A 19485-nucleotide genomic window follows, 5' to 3' on the forward strand; every position below is an offset into this window, starting at 1 on the left:
TGTGTGTGTGTGTGTGTATAACAAGCTTGGGTATGACAAGCTGTCAGTCCATTTGTATGAAACCAAGTCGTATCTGGGACATCCTGGTTGCTCCACCTGGTAGAGCTCATACCACGTCATGGCTGAGTCCTTGGGCCTCATTACAGAAACTTCCTAAGTCTGAAATCCTGTCTTATGTCAGTGTAGGATGACTAATGATTTTTGGTGTCACAGAAACATGTTTCCTGACTACAATTAGGAGAAAATCCTGTCGTATCTTAGGATAGAGTTCGGAAACACTCTTATTAGGTCTGTATGCTAATACAAAAGTATAATGATTGTGAAAGTCGACTGATATCGTTTGATGATGTTCTAAATTTCCCAGACCATGTATTAACATGTATATATTGACTGCTAAGATATCAATCTACGTCTGGCTGGACATACAGATCACAAATGCACTTTTTTTTTTTTTGCTGAGTGTGACTGCTTGTGATTGCGGATCTGTCTTTAACATCACAGCCTTGGCATCTCACACAAACTTATAGAGGTCAGACAAGCTATCTGTAATGTGGTGCTGCAGTAAGAAGAGAGAGCAGTGGATATTATGCTGTGAGAGCCGCTGATTTGTCCATCTCAAACAGCCTAATCAAAGTTACGGGTATGACAGAATGATTGCTGATAGAGAAATAGAATTACAGTCATAGCAAGGATTTATTAAGATAGGAGGTTTGAGATAGAAACACGGCCACAAGTTTAGGGGTTGCCGCTGTAATAGGAAGATAGGATTTTTCCTATCTTTGAAACGCGAATAAAGGCAGGACAAGCAGTTAGGATATTCTTCTGTGATGAGGCCCCAGCTTTGCTGCATGTCATTCCTTGCTTTCTCTCCTGCCTTTCCTGTCTGCCTGTACGGTAGCTGTCAAATAATAGTGGAAAATGACAGTTTGCATTTCAGTGTGTGATATTCAGGAATTTTACTGGAACACTTTCTCTCCTGTGAATCTGTGGTTGCTAAAATATTATGTTTAGTTTGTGTGTAAAGTTTCCTAGTAACTACTAGCTGGATTTAAAGTAGTGATTCACTAAACTGGGTTGCACTAGTCAAAGGTAAGTGATGTTCAGTAGTGGCTTTTAAAAACGGGTTAGGGTTATGTCACTCTTCTGTCAACAATGCTGAGCAACCATAAATGTATATTGTATTGCTGTGGTGTGAATATAGTTGATACTTGTGTAGAGGCCTGAATGCTGCTAAATACTATGTGGATAGACACATATTACCATATACAATATGAATGTTTTGGCCTGCTCCCTGTGTGTGCTGGTGTGCCATGTCTTGCATCTCTTGTTGCTTTCTCTCTATTGCAATGACCAGCAAAACTTCCACATAAACTTGCGGTGCATTCATGCTGGCAAGAAAAATAAAAAACATTTTCAGCACAGGCCCCTTGTAGCAAATACACAGAGAGAGAAAAATAGTAGTACTAGTAGTAGTAGTAGTACTAAATTCTCTGTTTTTAAGTTCTATGTGTGATGGGAATGACACATTCCTGTGGTGTTACCTGCCCTGCTCAACAGAAGACATTTGCAACAGGGCTGTGGACTCCATTATACGGGGATTAAACATTTAAATACAGTTATGGGTGGCATGGATTACTTATACAGTGGCAAGAAAACGTATGTGAACCTTTTGGAATTTCATGGTTTTTTGCATGAATTTGTCATAAAATGTGATCTGATCTTCATCTAAGTCAAGGGTATTGACAAATATAATGTGCCTAAATAATAACACAAAAAAATTCTGACCTTTCATGTTTTTATTGAGAGCAACCATAAAAACCTCATAGTGCGTGGAAAAAGTATGTGAACCCTTGAATTAATGACCTCAAAAAAGCTAATTGGAGTCAGGTGTTAGCATACCTGGAGTCTTGTTAAGAAAATGAGTTTGGAGGTGTGGACTGGAGCTACTGACTGATAAAAACCACTCAAACCTTTTGAGTTTACTCTGCACAAGAAGAATACGCTTATGTGAGCCATGCCTTGCCAAAAAAGAGCTTTCAGAGGATCTACGATCAAGAATCGTTGATTTACATAAAGCTGGAAAGGGTTATATAGTCATTTCAAAGACTTTAGAAATTCACGCAGTCTACAGTTAGGCAACCAATCTACAAATGGAGACTCTTTGGGACTGTGACTACTCTACCGAGAAGTGGGTGCCCAGTCAAAATGACCTCAAGAGCACAACGAAGACTCATCAGTGAGGTAAAGAAACAACCTCAAGTGACAGCCAAAATTTGAAGGCATCATTGGAGCTGGCTAACATCTGTGTTCATGAGTCTACAGTACATAAATCATTGAACAAGCAGGGTGTCTATGGCAGGACACCACAAAGGAATCCGCTGGCTTACTAAAAAGAACATTGCTGCATGCCTGAAGTTTGTGAAAGAGCACATTGACAGTCCACAATGGTATTGGCAAAATGTTTTGTGGACTGATGAAACTAAGATTGAACTATTTGGAAAGAACATGCAGCACTACATCTGGTGTAAAAAGGGCACTGCACATCATCGTGAAAACATCATCCCAACCGTAAAGTATGGTGGAGGAAACATCCTGATTTGGGCCTGCTTTGCTGCATCAGGGCCTGTCCAGCTTGCAATCATTGAGGGGAAGATAAATTCCCAAGCGTATCAAAAAATTCTTCAGGATAATGTGAGAATGTCTGTACATCAGCTGAAATGCTGTAGAAGTTGGGTGATGCAACAGGACAATGCAGAAAATCATGAAATTCCAAAAGGTTCACATACTTTTTCTCACCACTGTACATACAAACATCACAATGTAAAAGCAGTTGTGTTCTGCTGGCCATAAATAAATAAGGCAAAAATGTGTTCTGTAGCATTAGTAAGTCAAATTTAGTTGAGACCTCAACCTTTGGTGGAACAGCTGAGTGACATTCGGCAGCATAGATGGTACAAGAGGACGGGTCTGATGGTCTGATCTCTGAGTCCATAGATAAGAGAACTCAGACATCTGGGGAGGATGTAGATAAACACATAAAAAACAGTCTTAATTCTTACGATTACTAACCTTTGTAGGACTGTTGAAAGTGACTGAATAATAGAGTTGTGCATAGTTGAGAGGAGACTGAGACCCAGCTGCACCAGATGCAGCAGCAGTGTGTTACGAACCTTATGAGCTGAAGCTTTGTCAGTGGAGGCTGACCTGGCTGCTACCATCACACCAGTATAGGAGGAAATGATCACCACAGTAGCTGATACAAACAGAAAGTAAGTGTAGGCTTTATCGTAATTATTAGTGATTGGCTCAAGCAACATAGTTGTGCTTGAGCAAACATCTGTCGTCTGCAGGCTCACCAGGTCTTCAAATGGAAAATTTAACAGTAGAAGAACTCGAGTGAAGACATTTAGTAAGCTAATGGCCCAAACCACAATGATAGCCACCCCTGTGTTTCTGATGGTGATGATGGTAGCGTGCCTCAGTGGGTAGCACACAGCTACATATCTCTCCAGAGACATCAGTACTAGTGTGAGAGGAGAGATATCATTTGAGAGCTTAGTGAACATAACAAGAACACCACACACAGGATAAGTTAACATTATTCTACAAGAAGCAAATATATACAGTAACTGGCTCAGTGCCAGCTGAACAGTGTCTGCAAAAAGGAGGTTATACAGAAGAATGTAACGGGAGGTCTCACGAAACACTGGTTTACTCCTCAGGGTGAATAACATGGTCCCATTGATGAAGAGAAACACACAGCATGGCATTCCAATCAGAGTGGAAAACAAGACTCTTTCCAGTAATCCCTGATACTGTTGTCCAGTGATGTTGAGAGTCTGAGATTGGTTTGCATATGACATTTTAGAGAAGCACTTAAGACCAAAAATAAATATGAACCCGTTGATGTAATTGAAACATAAAAGCACAATAGTTTTTGTGCAATTTGCATTCCTAACACAATGAAGACATGTCATCTTTAGAGTACAGATGCCTGTTAATGTTCACATGCAAAACAGAAAATTAGCCACATACATTTTCCCTGTGCTGACCATTAGCAGGTTAGAGGTTGTGCTTGTTTCCATGTGAGCAGAGCTGGTCTGCAGTGTTTACCTGTCCTCACATACTCTATATTAACTTAGTCTTCCCACCCACTTTACATGACACTACATGAACACCCAATAGTCTGACCTGTGTTTTATTAATATTCATTATTTTTGAGTTGTCACATTTCTTGTTTTGATTGTACTAAATGTGGCCCTGAAAAGCATAAACAAAAAGTGTCAGTAGTAACCATGTGGACATGTCTGCCCAGGATTATGTTGATTATTAAAACGATAAACTCTTTAGCTCTATTCATCTGAGTTTTGGTTGCAGTGAACTTAAGGCTGAGGTATACTGTATCAGGGCCAGTACAAAGAGATATAGTATTGTTAAGTCTAAGTCTTAAGTGGGATTTGTTGGGTCTCTCTCTGTAAATACCTATTTTAAAGAGTATGGTCTAGACCTGCTCTATATGAAAAGTGCCTTGAGATGACTTTTGTTGTGATTTGGTGCTATTTAATAAAACTGAATTGAACTGACATAAAGTCATAAAGATACATTTTTTTGTGATTCTCATACTAAAGCTGTGTCATGGAGTCAGCTTGGTAGTTTTTTGTGCGTGTATACAATGTTGTATTTTAATACCTCATGAACAACAACAGTAACAGTAACAGAGGCATTTGTTGGGAGGCTGCATAGAGATGGACAAGCAGGGAAGTGTAAAAAAATACTTGGTTAAAGAATTTGCTACCTGACTGGCTGCAGAACTTTGTGGACACCCCTGACTCCCAAGCCATCCCTCGGTCTTGTCTTTTCTGAGTGTGTTCCTGAGTTGACTGCCCCAGCCTATGTCCTGTTCCCTTTCTGGGGGACACTAGGGGCTGGCACCCCTAGAGAGAACTGTGGGTCATGGAAACATCCATTCCCCAAGCTGCCCCGGTCCACAGAGGGTCAGTTACCTAACAAGCCCGAGCCTACACCCCAAGTTCCCAGCTACCAGTCCAGCAACTGCCCAGCACCATGATCAGTGCCCAGCTTGGGCCTTGACTTGGCTGCCCTACCCCTGCCTGTTGGTTGGTGTTCTGCCTGTTCCCACATAGGGGGACTCAAGTGACTTTCTCTCTATTTCAAAGTCATGGATCCCTCTTAGTGTGTTTTCAATTCTTGAGATCCTGCTGGTGTTTTGTCTGTTCCTAAGTCAGGGGCTCTTGCCATCATTTTCTCCTGAGTCCACTCCCCCAGGTGACATCTTGCCAACTCCAGCATCGAGGGTCCCAGTCAGCGTCTTTCCTGTTTCCAAACTTTTACCTGAGCTGGCTGACATCTCCTCGTGTCCCGTCAGTGGTCCAACAAACTCCTCTTTTTTGAAACTTGGCTGACATCAGCTCCAGATCTCCTGTTACAGTTCCTTTTGATACATAGTCTGACCCCCCACATCATTTGTGGCCATCTTTTCTGACACCCAGCCAGATCTCCAGCTGACCACCCTCTGCTCAGCACACCAGAGGTCTGCCTTTCATGCTCTCAACTCCATCCTGAAACCTCCAGAATGATCCTACCTACAGTGCCGACCAAGTCAGCCTCCAGTGAGGCTCTGTCTGTCTGATCATCCTCCAGCCTTCTTCCTGAGGGAATTTGCTTTCTCTGTCTTCACCCTCCTATTTGGCCTCCAAAGGGAACTTGCCTTTGCCATAGTTGCATGCTTGCGACTTGCAGGTCATGAAGAGGGAAATTGGAAAGAATCAAATGTCACCAGGCCTGCTTATCCTTGCACCTTTGATTTGGACCTGTTAGCCCTTTGATTGTCGCATCGAGAAATACCCACCAAGATGGGCATGTGAGAGAGGTTGGGTTGTTATGGTTATGATTAAATTATGATAACAGTAATAATAAAGTGGAATTAAAGGTGTGTCAGATTGCATGTTGGATGGTTGGAATCCCTCTCCCCCATACCTTACCGACATTAACTAAATTCTATCAGGCAAGACATAAAAGATATCCAGATTTTACCGTGGGAATATATGAAGCTTAGCTATGGTTCATTCGGGAGCACTACCTTTGAATTTTCCTCTGTTTTGTTTTTTTCCTTCTTCAAACTCAATCAACAGATTTAGGGTATTCAGACTTTGTACTGCAACCAGATTTTATCACATCTTCTGCAAAACAGTCATCGTAGACTTAAGACAGACTTAAGAAACTGGTTCTGCTGCGGTCCCTGTGAGTGTTGTTACATGCATAACATAGAGAAACATTTCTTTGAAAGTTCTCAATGTGCAAGATTTTAAATGTAGCAGATAAAAAATAATCACTAGTTTGAACACAACCTGCATTACCACCTAGTTATTAAATTTAACTTACCATAAAACATTTTTTTTCTTATATTCTGCATTGCAATGACCAGCAAAACATCCAGATTTAATTGAGAAGTGCATTCACACTGAGAATAAAAATTACTAGTATCATTATGTATATAAAACTTAAATATCATTAACTATAGCAAATGTTTCTTTTTTTCAAATACTATGTGTGATGTGTTTTTTTATTATGTACTGAAATATATGCTATATAATGCTGCTGAAAAGAAAATATTATGCAACAAACTCCATTATTGTGAGGTTCAATACTTTTAAATGCAGTTAAATGAGCCGTGATTATGTATGCACACACACGTTATATTCCTTTTGCTTACCACAAACAATAAAAAAAAACTAGCATGTAGTACTTTTTTATTTAACATGGAAATGCAGTTGTTTTTGGCTAACAAAAAACTGAACCAAAAAAAAAGACCTATTGCAGTACTAAGCCAATTGTACTTTAGGGTGAAACCTCACCCTTTGGTGGAACAGCTGAGTGACATTCGGCAGCATAGATGGTACAAGAGGACGGGTCTGATGGTCTGATCTCTGAGTCCATAGATAAGAGAACTCAGACATCTGGGGAGGATGTAGATAAAGACATAAAAAACAGTCTTGATACGTCCAATTACTAACCTTTGTAGGACTGTTGAAAGTGATTGAACAATAGAGTTGTGCATAGTTGAGAGGAGACTGAGACCCAGCTGCACCAGATGCAGCAGCAGTGTGTTACGAGCCTTACGAGCTGAAGCTTTGTCAGTGGAGGCTGACCTGGCTGCTACCATCACACCAATGTAGGAGGAAATGATCGCCACAGTAGCTGATACAAACAGAAAGTAAGTGTAGGCTTTGTCATAAAGATCAGTTATTGGCTCAAGCAACATAGCAATGTCAGAGCAAACATCTGTCATAACCAGGCTCTCCAGGTCTTCAAATGGATAATTTAACAGTAAAAGAACTTGAGTGAGGATATTTAGTAAACTAATGGCCCAAACCACAATGATAGCCACCCCTGTGTTTCTGATGGTGATGATGGTAGCGTGCCTCAGTGGGTAGCACACAGCTACATATCTCTCCAGAGACATCAGTACTAGTGTGAGAGGAGAGATATCATTGGTGAGAACAGCAAGCATGGATAGAACTCCACACACAGGATATGTCAACATTATTCTACAAACAGCCAGTAGGTACAGTAACTGGCCCAGTGCCAGCTGAACAGTGTCTGCAAAAAGGAGGTTGTACAGGAGAATGTAACGGGAGGTCTCACGAAACACTGGTTTACTCCTCAGGGTGAAAAGCATGGTCCCATTGATGAAGAGAAACACACAGCATGGCATTCCAATCAGAGTGGAAAACAAGACTCTTTCCAGTAATCCCTGATACTGTTGTCCAGTGATGTTGAGAGTCTGAGATTGGTTTGCATATGACATTTTAGAGAAGCACTTAAGACCAAAAATAAATATGAACCTGTTGATGTAATTGAAACACAAAAGTGTAACAAGTTTTGTACAGTTTGCATTCCTAAAACAGTGAAGACATGTCATTTTAAAGTACAAATGTATGTTCACCTGCAAAAAAGAAAATTATTTACATGCATTTTCCCTTTGTTGACTGTTAGAAGTTGTGCTTGATTCCATGTGAGCAGATCTGGTCTGCAGAGTATATCTGTCCTCACATACTTTATATTATCTTAGTCTCCCCACCCACTTCACATGACACAGTGTGAACACCCCATGGTTTGGTGTGAGTCATATTATTTATTATTTTTGTGTCGTTATATTTCTTGTTTTAATAACGCTAAATATGGCCCGTGGCTGTTTCCGAAATCATTCACTAATCACTATATAGTGCAATATACATGTTTGCCATTTTTTATTGATGTCTGAATGTATAGTGAGAATGACTATACCCTATCTTGTGAACTCATAGTACACAATAGTCCCTCAATGCATTGAGAAAAGTAGTGCACAGCCTGTGGTCAGTAACCAAGAAATATATACCATAATACATTGGTTTAGGAATAGGACTTTATTGTCACTGTTCCAAAAAAACAATGAAACACTATTTACTGTGAGAGAGCGAAAAATGGTGGGAGGAGAGAGAGTCCGAGCAGTATCACAACACAAATGGCCGCCAGGCAGGTTTACTTGTATTGCACATTTCAACAACATGGCAATTTAAAGTGCTTTTCACATAATACTTGAAAAGCATTAAGACAGAGTGGAAAATAAACACATCAGTGGCCATTTAAGTACAATTAAATGTAGTTATTAAGGAGTTAAAAGAATAGAAAAAAATATAAGCTAGAGTAAGACAAATAAAACATGAAATTAAAAGTTGTAATGCTGAGCAAGAAATTCATCATGTGCCTCAAATTTGATTTAATGAAAGTCAGAGACAAGCAGAAAGTATTTGTTATTGAAGGTCCACCAGCCGATGTTGATCTAGCACATTTTTATTGTGTGACAACAATAACATAGCAGCGCAGAAAAAACAAGCTGAGTAGTGTCCGAAAGTGTTTCAACATTTTGCTGACTAATTCACTGTACAGTCCTCTGCAGAGAATCCTCTAGATAGTGAGTAGGGGTTAGTGAATGAGTGAGTGATTTCGGATTGCAGCCCAATTCATTTTTTTCCTGCTTCAAACTTAATGAACAGATTTAGGGTGTTCATAGTTTGTACTGTAACCAGATTTTATCTTCTGCAAGCCAGTCATTTTTTTTCCTTATAGATTTAGGAAACTGTTTGTGCCTCTGCTGCTGTTAGCTGTTCTTTCAGTCTCATATCAGTGTGGCCCACTTCTACCATAGTCCACCTCCAGTTTCATCAGCACATGCTGCCCAGTAACCAGCTTGGCTGTTAGAGGGATATATTACTATATGCCCTAGGCAAAATGATAATGTGATGATGACCCGAGTCACATTCACACTTCTGACATATCTCTTCAACTTTTCATGGTGTGCACACTATGTGAAATTAATTAATGAAATATCTCTTTATACTCGTCTTTTGATTAGCCTCTTGGAATTGACTTGTATCTTTAAGGTTCAAGACAAGACTCAAATTTTTTGGTCAGGTTTGTATGGATGTTTTCTTACGTACTTGTTTGAGTTTTGGTTTAATGTTTGTCTATTGAAAATGCATCTCTTGGCAGTCAGCCAATCACTTTGTTAGCAGGATACATCAATAATTAATGTTGACTCGAATATGTCTATTTTGAGACTTACTTGAGACTTGAATAACTGAAGACTATTGTGACTTGAGAGTTGAAGGCCAAAAGCTGAGCTTATATTTTGTTAGATACGCTGAGCAACTGTAAAATTATTCTTTTGCTGTGGTATTAAAGTAGTTGATAATCAATGTGTGCAGGACTGAATGATCACTACACGTTATCAGCATAATTTTCTCAATTATTCTTTCCACTGTGAGTGTTCTTGTTACATGTATAACATACAGAGACATTTCTTTGAAAACTTGCTTGAACAAAATGTGCATTACTACCTCATTATTAAGTTTAACTTACCATAAACCTGTTTTCTCTGCAATTTAGAATTGCATTGACCAGCAAAACATCCACATATTGGACCCACCTATTGCTTATCACAAACAATTAGATTCCTCATATGTGAAAACTTAATTGGCAGTAAGTCTGATTCTGATTCAATTTTCCAAAAAGTTGTTGAATTTTGCAGACCATAAATAATTATGCTTCAGAAAATGTGTCCTGTAGCAAACCAATTGTACTTTAGGGTGAAACCTCAACCTTTGGTGGAACAGCTGAGTGACATTCGGCAGCATAGATGGTACAAGAGGACGGGTCTGATGGTCTGATCTCTGAGTCCATAGATAAGAGAACTCAGACATCTGGGGAGGATGTAGATAAACACATAAAAAACAGTCTTGATACGTCCAATTACTAACCTTTGTAGGACTGTTGAAAGTGATTGAACAATAGAAGCCTTTTTTGCCACTTCCATGTGTGTGTAGAAGGTCAGAGCCCCTTGAAGGAAGCATCTGGCCATTGTCGCTTTCTCATCGGCTCTGCAGTTCTCTGCCCCAACAACCTTAGGTTTCCTGCTCCACACCAGCTCAGCCCTTTAGCTGTTTCCCTGAGATGCCTAGCATATTTTTTTATGCAGGGATTTATGTTTCTGGCAGTGACTTGCAATTTTGGCAATACTAATATCAAAAGGAATTACAGGAAGAGACCTACAATTTTGTGCAGGAGGGCTGCTTATCCTTGCACCTCTGATTTGGATCTCTCACCTCTGACTGTCTTCATGAATTGAGAATACCCAGCATGAGGGGCTTGTGAGAGAAGTGTTACTGTGGTTACATTTAAATCATGACAACAAACTTTAAGGTTCATGAACCGCCTGCTGTACAAAAACTGTTGAAAAGGTTAAAGGGGCTGTTATGGGAATCAGTAAAGCACAGAGTCAACGGTTGTCTTTCTGTAGGTTTACATTTGCAAACGGACCCACTATACTCCTCAAGCATGAGACGCACAATGAGTACTGAGTACAATAGATTACAGGTTAAATGGAAAAGAAACAAGGTTACGTCTGGAGACGAAAAGGAAAACATCTTCTGAAGACGACACAACAGTGCAGCTCTGAGAGAAAAGCGTCAGAGATTACACAGCTATGCAGCCCTGTATCAGGCCCCGTCCTTGATGGGGCGAGGTGCCCTGTGAGCTTATTGATGTGGAAAAGTACTGAGCATATGATATTTTATAAGGCACAATTGTACAAGTACAGATTATTAATACAGATCATTAATAAATCACAATTATCATGAATCATTTGAGAATTTCCAATACAGTTTCCCCCTTTGAGCATTCTATGCTCACTAATTACCATTACTCAAATCACTATTATTCATTGACTTTAAGATTCAATTAAGATGATTCAAACAAGAGTACGTTACCAAGTTGATTAAGAAATTTTTGTATGCGAATTACTCAAAATTAGTATGAAAATTACTATTGAAGAATATCAAATCATAACATTCTCTCCAACATCATTTGTTACTGTGGATTTCACCCAGAACAAATGCAGTTGTATTTTGCAGACTAAAAAATACTTAAGACAAAAATTATGTCCTGTAGCAATACTAAACCAATTGAACTTTAGGGTGAGATCTCAACCTTTGGTGGAACAGCTGAGTGACATTCGGCAGCATAGATGGTACAAGAGGACGGGTCTGATGGTCTGATCTCTGAGTCCATAGATAAGAGAACTCAGACATCTGGGGAGGATGTAGATAAACACATAAAAAACAGTCTTGATACGTACAATTACTAACCTTTGTAGGACTGTTGAAAGTGACTGAACAATAGAAGTGTGCATAGTTGAGGAGAGACTGAGACCCAGCTGCACCAGATGCAGCAGCAGTGTGTTACGAACCTTATGAGCTGAAGCTTTGTCAGTGGAGGCTGACCTGGCTGCTACCATCACACCAATGTAGGAGGAAATGATCGCCACAGTAGCTGATACAAACAGAAAGTAAGTGTAGGCTTTGTCATAAAGATCAGTTATTGGCTCAAGCAACATAGCAATGTCAGAGCAAACATCTGTCATAACCAGGCTCTCCAGGTCTTCAAATGGATAATTTAACAGTAAAAGAACTCGAGTGAAGACGTTTAGTAAACTAATGGCCCAAACCACAATGATAGCCACCCCTGTGTTTCTGATGGTGATGATGGTAGCGTGCCTCAGTGGGTAGCACACAGCTACATATCTCTCCAGAGACATCAGTACTAGTGTGAGAGGAGAGATATCATTGGTGAGAACAGCAAGCATGGATAGAACTCCACACACAGGATATGTCAACATTATTCTACAAACAGCCAGTAGGTACAGTAACTGGCCCAGTGCCAGCTGAACAGTGTCTGCAAAAAGGAGGTTGTACAGGAGAATGTAACGGGAGGTCTCACGAAACACTGGTTTACTCCTCAGGGTGAATAACATGATCCCATTAATGAAGAGAAACACACAGCATGGCATTCCAATCAGAGTGGAAAACAAGACTCTTTCCAGTAATCCCTGATACTGTTGTCCAGTGATGTTGAGAGTCTGAGATTGGTTTGCATATGACATTTTAGAGAAGCACTTAAGACCAAAAATAAATATGAACCTGTTGATGTAACTGAAACACAATAGCACAATATTTTTTCTGCAGATTACATTTCTAAAACAATGAAGACATGTCATCTTTAGAGTACAGATGCCTGTTAATGTTCACATGCAAAACAGAAAGTTATTTACATAGATTTTCCCTGTGCTGACCATTAGCAGGTTAGAGGTTGTGCTTGTTTCCATGTGAGCAGAGCTGGTCTGCAGTGTTTACCTGTCCTCACATACTCTATATTAACTTAGTCTTCCCACCCACTTCACAGGACACTACATGAACACCCAATAGTCTGTCTATGTCATATCCCCAGTACTGGGAATAAGAAAAGCAATCTTCAAAGTTGTAGTGGTGTAATTTTTTATTGCAATTTTCTTTTGATAATACTAGATGTGGCCCTGAAAGTATAAACAAAAAATGCCATTAGTAATCTTGTCATGTCTACGCTGGTCTATTCTTTTTAGTTTAGGCTATGATAAACTGAAGACTGTGGTATACTGTATCATGTACAAACTGGAATAGATTTGTTAAGTCATAAAGAAACATTTTCCGTGATTATCACGCTAATGGTGTGACACAGGTGCAACTTGGTTGCCAGTTTGTTTGTGTGTTTACACAGGTCTTTTGATACCTTAAAAAGAGCAACAACAATAAAAAATGTTATCTTTTGAATTCATTATGTATGCTATATGTGAAATTATTCAGGTGATTAGAGCAGTGCACATTCTTACTTTCGTGTTTGTGCTGCCCAGTGGACTTCATCACTATCATTAATACCAGCTGTTCAGTAGTAGTGCTTGGTTAGGGCATATATTCCTCTTTGTCTTATGCAGTGACAGCCCCTGTAAAATGATGATATGAGTCGAATTGCATCCACTCTTCTCATGTATCTCTTCAATTTTTCCAATAACCAGGCTCTCCAGGTCTTCAAATGGAAACTTTAACAGTAACAGAACTTGGAGTGAGGACATCTAGTAAGCTAATGGCCCAAACCACAATGATAGCCACCCCTGTGTTTCTGATGGTGATGATGGTAGCGTGCCTCACTGGGTAGCACACAGCTAGAGTCCAGTCAGAGTGGAAAACAAGACTCTTTCCAGTAATCCTTGATACTGCTGTCCAGTGATGTTGAGAGTCTGAGATTGGTTTGCATTTGACATTTTAGAGAAGCACTTAAGACCAAAAATAAATATAAATGTGTTGATGTAATTGAAACAGAAAAGCACAACAGTTTTTGTGCAATTTGCATTTTTAACACAATGAAGACATATTTTCAGTTATTCTCATGCTACAGGTGCGACATTGGGACACCTAGGTTACCTGTTTTGTTTTTGTTTTTTTGCACATTTACACAAAGTTGTCCTTTAATAACTCTTAAGATGATTAACAACAACTACAAAAGCTACAAAAAATGTAGTCCTTTTCAGTTTATGTTTGCTAAATGTGAAATTATTCAGGTAATGAGAGCAGTGTACATTAGTCTCTTGGTTGTGCTGCCCTGTGATACTTTTTCAGTATCAGTTATCCTCTAGTCCTGCTTGGCCTTAAGGGGAGATATTCCTGTACTGTCTGTCTTATGCCATGAAACCCCTGTAAAATGATGGTGAGAGTTGCATTGCGTTCATACTCCCCACATATCTCCTTCAGTTTCTCTTATCAAATGAATTAATTGAATAACTCTTTAAACCCTTCTTTTGATAAGTCTCTCATGATTGATTGGTGTCCTTAAGCTTCATAAGTCTGAAATTTGTTAGTCACGTTTGTATGGATGTTTTGTTTGGTACTTTGAGTTTAATGTTTACTTGTGACTTAAATAATCAAAGATGTTGTGACTTGACCAAGGTCCCATAATACAGTGGCCAAGATCTGAGTATTTAGCCTTGTTTAGATGCTAAAAAAACCCCACTTGTAGGTCTTCAAAAATCATCAGGAAGAGTCAGCGTTCAAGGCAGCAGAGTTTTTATGCCAGCAAAAAAGACCAGAGATCAGTTGACAGTGCATTCATGCTACACCAGAAGTACTCTGAAGAACAATAGTTTATGTCCTTCTTATATACCTCTCAGGGCTATGGTTTTCCACGCCTATTTGATGATTTCATTGGCTTGCAACATCACACCATTAGAACATTATTTAAGCTTATAGGCCATCCTTGGTCATCTTATCAAATTACACCATTAGCTCTACCCCAAAATGTTACTGGGCAGTTTCTTGGGCCTGTCTCCTTTAAAGGTATTATATGTCTTCTTCACACACACATATGCTCATCTCACATGATATACTTTGCATGTAGTGAACACTACCAACTATTTCATATGGTGACCTTTGACACACATCATCATTACATATCATCATCATTCTTTCTCTGAATCATATAGTGAATCTTAATAATATAGTTTTCATATTCTCAGTACTATTCATCAGCTTGCTGCATTGCTTATTTGTCAGAGGCTAATTTCAATACACCTCTAAACATCTTCATACTTTGAGCACATCACATGTCCACTGAAAAATTCTACCACAAAGACTGGATTTGACTCGAGACTTGAAGGCCAAACCCTGAGCATATATTTTGTTCAAAATGCTGAAAATTCTCTGGTATTCTGTAGTATTAAAGTATGTTATAATCAACGTGTGCAGGCCTGAATGATCAGGGATGGTCATAATTAATCAATGATTGCTTATTGATAACCAAGAACATTGTCGATCACGTGGAATACCAACCAAATTGTGTAATATGTCTTAAGGCAATAGAATGATTTTACTATAAGGCCCAGTTGAAATTTAATGGAGAAAACCAAGCTGCTTCGAACTAAGAAATAACAAAGCTCATTGTAAACATTGTAATGGCGGTGATAACATTTGTATTGTGTCTAAAAGAATCCAAACTGCACTTACGATGAGAACTCTAGCTCTGGTTTGTTAATTTGATTTGACTTTGAGCCTTGGGCTCTGCTGCCTTGCATATCTTTTTTGTTCTGGTTTCTGTTACTTCAACTTCAAGGGCTTTGTTTAGGAGAATTGTTTGTTGGACTATAATTTCTTCTTGGAATAAAGATTTCATTGAGTAAAAACACTCTTTCTTTAGTAGCGTTTTTCCTGCCTCATGCAATTTCAATGTAAAAAAAAAAAGAATTTTGACCACATTATTTCAATTAATTCAACTCAAAACTTCAAATGTCATTTATTTTTCTGCATTACATGACCAGCAAAATATAAACATAAATGCGCAGTGCAATCACAGTGTAAATGTAGTTTTCATCGCAGATGCATGTACAGCAAAAAGCAGAGAAAGAGGGAGAGAGTACAGTTACTAATCAAAGCCTTATTATTTTACTAATATCAGTATTAATATAGAAGAGAAATATCATTAATTATAGGAAATTCTCCTTAATTCTTTTCAAATAGAATCTGTGATATGTGTATGAGGTGTTTTGATTTATCTGCCTTGAAATGCTGCTGAAAAGAAAATGTGGTGCAACAGGGCTGGGGACTCGAATGTACTCGGCTTGACTATACTTAAGTATAATGAAATGAGCCATTGGTCATGTATGTTCACAAATATTATATTCCTCTTGCTTATTGCAATCTCAAACATTTCAAACATTTTCTTGTATATAATATTTAATTCAAAATGTGACCATGAATAATAAAGGCAAAAAAGTGTTCAGTTGCAAAACTAAGACCATTGTACTTTGGTTGAGATCTCAACCTTTGGTGGAACAGCTGAGTGACATTCGGCAGCATAGATGGTACAAGAGGACGGGTCTGATGTCTGATCTCTGAGTCCATAGATAAGAGAACTCAGACATCTGGGGAGGATGTAGATAAACACATAAAAAACAGTCTTGATACGTACAATTACTAACCTTTGTAGGACTGTTGAAAGTGACTGAATAATAGAGTTGTGCATAGTTGAGAGGAGACTGAGACCCAGCTGCACCAGATGCAGCAGCAGTGTGTTACGAGCCTTATGAGCTGAAGCTTTGTCAGTGGAGGCTGACCTGGCTGCTACCATCACACCAGTATAGGAGGAAATGATCGCCACAGTAGCTGATACAAACAGAAAGTAAGTGTAGGCTTTGTCATAATGATCAGTTATTGGCTCAAGCAACATAGTTGTGCTTGAGCAAACATCTGTCGTCTGCAGGCTCACCAGGTCTTCAAATGGAAAATTTAACAGTAGAAGAACTCGAGTGAAGACGTTTAGTAAACTAATGGCCCAAACCACAATGATAGCCACCCCTGTGTTTCTGATGGTGATGATGGTAGCGTGCCTCAGTGGGTAGCACACAGGCTACATTATCTCTCCAGAGACATCAGTACTAGTGTGAGAGGAGAAATTTGATTGGTGAGAACTGTGAACATAACAAGAACACCACACACAGGATAAGTTAACATTATTCTACAAGAAGCTAATTATATACAGTAACTGGCTCAATGCCAGCTGAGCAGTGGTCTGCAAAAAGGAGGTTGTACAGGAGAATGTAACCGGGAGGTCTCACGAAACACTGTTTACTCCTCAGGGTGAAAGCATGTCCCATTGATGAAGAGAAAACACACAGCATGGCATTCCAATCAGAGTGGAAAACAAGACTCTTTCCAGTAATCCCTGATACTGTTGTCCAGTGATGTGAGAGTCTGAGATTGGTTTGCATATGACATTTTAAGTATTGAAGACAAAAAATATATATGAACCTGTTCATGTAATTGGAACACAAAAGCTTGACAATTTTTGTGTAGTTTGCATTCCTAAAACAATGAAGACATGTCATTTTATAAATACAGAAGCCTCTTTTGTTCACATGCTAAAGAGAAGTTATTCACATACATTTTTTCCCTGTTGGCAGGTTAGAGGTTGTGCTTGTTTCCATGTGAGCAGAGCTGGTCTGCAGTGGTTTACCTGTCCTCATATGCTTTTTATTAACTTAGTCCTCCGCCACTTTACATGACACTTTGTGAACACCCAATAGTTTAGTCTGTGTCACAACCCCATCATTTGGGAATGAGAACAGTGCTTGTCCTAGTTAAATGTGATATTAATTTTGGTATTGTAATTGTGATTGTACTAAATTTGGGCCTGAAAGTATAAAGAAAAAAATGTCATGTCTGCCCAGGTCTACGCTTTTTAATTCATGTTAGATTTGTTTCAGGCTGAAGTGAACTTATGGCTGAGGTATACTGTACCAGCGCTAGTACAAACTGGAATACCATTGTTTAGTCATGACAGTGATTCGTATGCTGAAGATGTGACAAAGGAGCAGTTTGGTTACCTGTATTTTTGCACATTTACACAATGTTGTTCTTTAATAACTCTAAAAAAAAGAACAAGACCAACTACAAAGACTACAAAAAAATGTAATGTTTGAGTTCATAATGTCTGCTATATGTGAAATTATTCAGGTGATGAGAGCAGTGCACATTCTTAGTGTCTTGTTTGTGTTGCCCTGTGGACCTTTTTCAGTAACAGCTTTTGAAAATGACTGCTTGGCTGTTAAGGCATATATTCCTGAATGTCTTATGCCATGACAACCCCTGTAAAATCATGGTGTGAATTCAATTACATCCACACTTCTCACATATCCGTTCAACTTTTCTCAGTGTGCACACCATATCAAATTATTTAATTGAATATCTCTTGCAACCCTTCTTTCAATTAGTTTGTCTTGACTGAGTTGCATCTTCAGGCTTCCAGATAACTCTCAAATCTGTTGATAATATTTGTGTGGATATTTTCTTTGGTACTTGTCTAATTTTGGGTTTCATGTTTTTTGTCTGTTGCAAACAAGTCTCGTGAAAGTTAGCTGTGTCTTTCTGTCACCCTGTTTACAGGTTACGTAAATGCTTGTCAGCTTGGACTCATCTGCTTTGAGACTTGACTTACTTCAGACTTGAATGCCTAAATACTGGATTTAAGTTGAGACTTAAAGGCCAAAAGCTGAGCTTATATTTTCATAGATAAACTGAGCAACTGTACAATTATGTTACTTTGCTGTGATATTAAAGTAGATGATAATCAATATGTCCAGGCCTGAATAGTGACTACACATACGTATGTTTTGGCCTGCTCCGCTGTTACATGCAGATCATAGAGAAACATTCTTTGAAAGTTCTTAATGTGCAAGATTTTAAATGGAGCAGAAACATAATAATGACATTTTTGGACAAAACAGTACTGTCACATTTTCAAATTAAATTTAGCTTAAAGGTATTTCTCATTTATTTTTATTCATTGCAATGACCAGCAAATACATCCACATAAACGTGCAGTGCATTCACAGAGTGAAAATTTTCATCACAGATGCAGGTACATTAAATGCAGAGACCGTGTGAGAGAGTGTGCAGTTATTCAAAGCCATATTATATTATTAGAATCATATCCGTATGAATATAGGACAGAAATATCATCAAGTACAGAAAATGCTCTTTGATTTTTTAAAAAATACTTGTGATACGCCTGATGCATTTTAAATTAAACACTCTGTAATGCTGCTCGGAAGAAAATGTTGCTTAACAGGGCTGGGGTGTCCATTGTAGTGGGGTTAAATATACTCAAATACAATGAAATTAGCCACAGATTATGTCTGTACACAAACATTATATTCCTTTTGCTTATTGTAATCACAAATATTTCAAACATTTTGTAGCATATACTAATTTTTAATTAAAAAAAATAAAATCTTTTCATTTTTTGCAGACCATAAATAATTTAGGCACAAAATTGACCTATTGCAGTACTAAGCCAATTGTATTTTAGGGTGAGACTCAACCTTTGGTGGAACAGCTGAGTGACATTTGGCAGCATAGATGGTACAAGAGGACGGGTCTGATGGTCTGATCTCTGAGTCCATAGATAAGAGAACTCAGACATCTGGGGAGGATGTAGATAAACACATAAAAAACATTCTTAATTCTTACGATTACTAACCTTTGTAGGACTGTTGAAAGTGATTGAACA

General features: G+C 38.7%; 3 protein-coding genes and 1 pseudogene across 3 annotated transcripts; all 4 read right to left on the minus strand.

The window, feature by feature from the left end:
* Window positions 1–2906: 2906 nt before the first annotated feature.
* LOC108891585 (odorant receptor 131-2-like) lies at window positions 2907–3884 on the minus strand. The gene has a single exon (XM_018688769.1). It carries the CDS (start codon window positions 3861–3863, stop codon window positions 2907–2909), a length of 957 nt encoding a protein of 318 aa, XP_018544285.1. The 5' UTR covers window positions 3864–3884.
* Window positions 3885–6871: 2987 nt separating this feature from the next.
* Window positions 6872–7849, minus strand: LOC108891586 (odorant receptor 131-2-like). The gene has a single exon (XM_018688770.1). It carries the CDS (start codon window positions 7826–7828, stop codon window positions 6872–6874), a length of 957 nt encoding a protein of 318 aa, XP_018544286.1. The 5' UTR covers window positions 7829–7849.
* A 3693-nt stretch (window positions 7850–11542) lies between these two features.
* Window positions 11543–12520, minus strand: LOC108891587 (odorant receptor 131-2-like). The gene has a single exon (XM_018688771.1). The coding sequence runs from the start codon at window positions 12497–12499 to the stop codon at window positions 11543–11545; it is 957 nt and encodes a 318-aa protein (XP_018544287.1). The 5' UTR covers window positions 12500–12520.
* Window positions 12521–16234: 3714 nt separating this feature from the next.
* LOC108891588 (odorant receptor 131-2-like) lies at window positions 16235–17168 on the minus strand (annotated as a pseudogene).
* Window positions 17169–19485: the final 2317 nt, after the last annotated feature.

The sequence above is a fragment of the Lates calcarifer genome, unplaced genomic scaffold (genome assembly GCF_001640805.2).
Source record: "Lates calcarifer isolate ASB-BC8 unplaced genomic scaffold, TLL_Latcal_v3 _unitig_2000_quiver_2383, whole genome shotgun sequence".
Lineage (NCBI taxonomy): Eukaryota > Metazoa > Chordata > Actinopteri > Centropomidae > Lates > Lates calcarifer.